We start from the raw sequence: 3,769 nt of genomic DNA on the forward strand, positions 1-3,769 counted from the left end.
AGTTAACCGTGTACCCAAGGGGTTTTTAGAATACGCTCAACAACCAGTAGGTTGAAATTATCTCTTAAAAGAAGATCTCCACATCCAGTGCCCCTCGGGCCTCCACACAAGCAAAATGTCAACAATTAGTATTGTATGTACTCAATCATCCACATTGACTAACTGATGGATACGAGCGAGCGACATGGGATGCTTGGCGTATAAAATGTGCTGCAAATTGGGCAAAAGGAGTACGACTCTGAATTTTGATCATTTGATCAGTTCATCCATGGCGATCCCGTTGCTTCTTGCCCTGTTACTACTGGCAGTGGCACTAGCAGCGGTGCAAGCGGCGCCGGGCTTGCACCCCGTGGTCCTGGTGCCGGGCTACGGCACCAACGAGCTGGACGCGCGGCTCACCGAGCTCTACCAGCCGTCGTCGCCGGGCTGCGGGGCGCGCAAGGGGGAGGGGTGGTTCCGCCTCTACCTCAACTACTCCGCCCTCCAGGACCCCGCCAACGTGCCGTGCTTCGCGGAGCAGATGAGCTCCGTGTACGACCCCGCCGCCGACGACTACTCCAACGTCGCCGGCGTGGAGACGCGCGTCCCCTTCTTCGGCTCCACCCAAGCCTTCCGCTACCCCGATCCTGATCGCAAGTAAGTAGCTATCGATTGCTCAATCGTGTCGTGTCCCCAATTCTGAATCAAAGTCGGCTGAAATTTCTCGATTTTCCTAGGAATTTCTCCTACATGAGCACGTTCGTCGAGCGCTTGGAGAAGACGGGGTACCGCGACGGCGAGACCATGTTCGGCGCGCCCTACGACTTCCGGTACGCCGTCGCGCCGGTGGGGCGCCCGTCCAGGGTCGGCGACGCCTTCTTCCGGGCGCTCAAGAGCCTAGTCGAGAGGGCGAGCGGGCTCAACGGTGGCAGGCCGGTGGTGATCGCCACCCACAGTTTCGGCGGCCTGCTGGCGCACCAGTTCCTCATCCGCCAGCCGCTGGCCTGGCGCCGGCGGTTCGTAGGGCGCTTCGTGCCCATCGCCGCCCCGTGGGGCGGCCTCGTCCGGGGAATGCAGACTCTGGTCTCCGGGAACAACCTGGGCCTGCCATTCGTGGACCCGCGCGCGCTGCTGCGGCAGGGCAGGAGCCAGCAGAGCAGCCTGTGGAGACTGCCCAGCCCGGCCGCCTTCGGCGCCGCGACGCCATTGGTGACCACCAAGAGCAAGAACTACTCGGCCGGCGACGTGGCGGACTACCTCGTCTCCATCGGGTTGGGCGAAGCCGTCGGGCCGTACGAGTCCCGCGTGCTGCCGCTGTTCGGCGGGGAGCTGCCGCATCCCGGGGTGCCGGTGACCACCGTCGTCGGGGTCGGGGTGGGGACGCCGGAAAGGATAGTGTTCCCCGGGGATGATTTCGACGCGACGCCGTCCGTGGTCGCCGGGGACGGCGACGGGGTGGTGAACCTGGTGAGCGCCGTGGCGGTGGAGACGTCGTGGAGCCACCGTGGTGGGGATTTTAGGATGGTCAAGGTGTCCAACATGTCCCATAATGCCCTTCTGGTGGATGATCGAGCGCTCGAGATCATCATCCAAGAGATTCAACGGGCTGATTAGTTCTGGTCTCATTCACCTGGACAGCCGTTGGATCAAAATCATTGCTGAGATTCGTGTTGTTGTGTCGTTGTCCTGTCGCTTGTTTGTCCCATTGTTGAGCGTGCAGCCCTCTTGTTAATGGCCTTTTACTTTTTCTATTATTAGGCTGAGCTTTATCTTTCTCACTGACGCCTCAATAAAAAGCTTCGAAGTTTGCCAAAAAAAACTAGCTACTCTTTTTGTTTTTTTTCTTCAGGATGCTACTTCACCTTGTGATTGTTTAATTTGGACATTTGTACACTCTTTCTTACGGAGAGCTTCACGCTTTAAGAGTCCACATACAATCGGTATTATTATTTTATTTTATTTTTTGTTCTTCATTCTTGAATTTTGCTTTTTTTTTTGTTCTTCTTCATTTTTTTGCTATATTTTTATTTCCATCGGACAAGGTGGGTTTCAACTATGCTTCGTTCACGCCATTACTCGTAGATTAAATTGCGTTGTGATCCTATAAAGGTGGAGGTGCGATAATTTTATGTTTTTAAGGTGGATCACAACTACATATTTTTAAGAGGGGTCGCAACAGCATGTTTTCAAGAGGGTCACAATTAACTGTATGTTTTCATGATGGGTCACAACTGTAAGTTTTCAAGATGGATCGCAACTGCATGTTTTTAAGGGGAGGTCGCAACTACATGTCTTTCAAGATGGGTCGCAACTACATGTTTTCAAGCGGAGGTTGCAACCACATGTATTTCAAGAGGGGTCGCAACTACATGTTTTTCAAGAGGGGTCACAGCTGTAAGTTTTAAAATGGGGTCACAATTGCATGTTTTTAAGGTGTCGCAACTGCATGTGTTTTCAAGGGGGTCACAGCTGCATGTTTATTCAAGATGTCGCAACTGCATATTTTTCTAGGGGGGCAACTGCAAGTTTTTAAATAGCATCACAACTACATGTTTTCTAGGTTTGTCGCAACTGCAAGCCCCAAGGATGGGAATCGAAACTGTATGGATTCCAAGGCATGTCGTAACTGCAAGTTTTCCAGGGGTTTGTTGCAATTGCATGTCCCCAAGTGGGAACCGGAACTGCATGTTTTCTAGGTTTTCTTGGAATTTCATGTCCCAAAGGGGAATCGCAACTGCGTGTTTTCCCAAGGCAGGACGCAACTTCATGTTTTGTAGGTTTGTCGCTACTGCAAGTACCCAAGTGTGGGAACCGGAATGTCACGTTTTCAACGCATGTCGCAGCGGCAAGTTTTCTTTGGTTTGTTGCAACTACATGTCCCTAAGGTGGAATCGCAACTACAAGTTTTCCAAGGCAGGTCACAACTGCAAGTTTTCTAGGTTTTGTCGCAACTGCAATGTTCCCAAGGCTGGAATCAAAACTGCACATTTTCAAGGGGACCAATCGCAACTATGAGCGATCCGTCCACAATGTGACTGTAGCCGGGTGGAAGGCGGTCGTCTGGCTAATTGCATGTCCACCACTAGACACGCAACTGCAAGCTTTGTAACTTGACTACAACTACACCTGGCACAAAGCGACTCCAACTGGTGGTAGAAGGAGGGTTGCCAGGCTAGTTATAGGACCACCACTAGAGTGGAAGCTACAAGTGTTGCAACCAATTGCAAGGGCACGGGCCACCAAGGCGATTGCAAGTGTTGCAACCATCACTGCAACTGTGGTGGCCCCCAACCCGACTACAACTGGCGATGAATTTCGTTTTTATTTATTTTGTTCTTTACTTTTTTTAATCATGATTTTTTTAAATCATGAATTGTTTTTAAATTTTATGAAATATTTAAATGGTTGTGAACATTTTATATATTTTGCATTTGACAAAATTTTAAAATACGGGGAGATTTTTATATCCATCAATAATTTTGAAATAGAAAATCACATGGTTTATGGTGAAATGGAATAACATGAAATCAACAAAATGTCATGGTTAATTAGTTTGTGGTGTTCGTTGTGGTAAGCAATCCAAACAAATCTGTTGCTTCAACATTTTTTTCTACAAGTTTCCACCTAGCTTCCATGTCTTCAAACAACAACTACTGGTTTTTTCTGACTTCTGTGATGTTCTATTAGACAACAGATTATATAATTTCCATTTGTAGAAGTGATGCACTTACGGAGCCTTGTTCCCCTGGAAATAGTGGAAGCGTCTTTTTTCTTATTGCAAGATGCCCTG

General features: G+C 49.6%; 1 protein-coding gene across 1 annotated transcript; it reads left to right on the top strand.

The window, feature by feature from the left end:
- Window positions 1-249: 249 nt before the first annotated feature.
- Window positions 250-1,846, top strand: LOC119274967 (lecithin-cholesterol acyltransferase-like 1). Its single transcript, XM_037555736.1, has 2 exons — window positions 250-636; window positions 717-1,846. Exons 1-2 carry the CDS (start codon window positions 269-271, stop codon window positions 1,591-1,593), a joined length of 1,245 nt encoding a protein of 414 aa, XP_037411633.1. The 5' UTR covers window positions 250-268; the 3' UTR covers window positions 1,594-1,846.
- The last annotated feature ends 1,923 nt before the right edge of the window (window positions 1,847-3,769 follow it).

The sequence above is a fragment of the Triticum dicoccoides genome, chromosome 3B (genome assembly GCF_002162155.2).
Source record: "Triticum dicoccoides isolate Atlit2015 ecotype Zavitan chromosome 3B, WEW_v2.0, whole genome shotgun sequence".
NCBI classification, from domain to species: domain Eukaryota; kingdom Viridiplantae; phylum Streptophyta; class Magnoliopsida; order Poales; family Poaceae; genus Triticum; species Triticum dicoccoides.

Bases quoted from the DNA above. Each gene is read 5' to 3' on its own strand.
- LOC119274967 (XM_037555736.1), top strand. From the start codon at position 269: ATGGCGATCCCGTTGCTTCTTGCCCTGTTACTACTGGCAGTGGCACTA. The intron at 637-716 runs GTAAGTAGCTAT...CGATTTTCCTAG, and splicing joins TACCCCGATCCTGATCGCAA to GAATTTCTCCTACATGAGCA.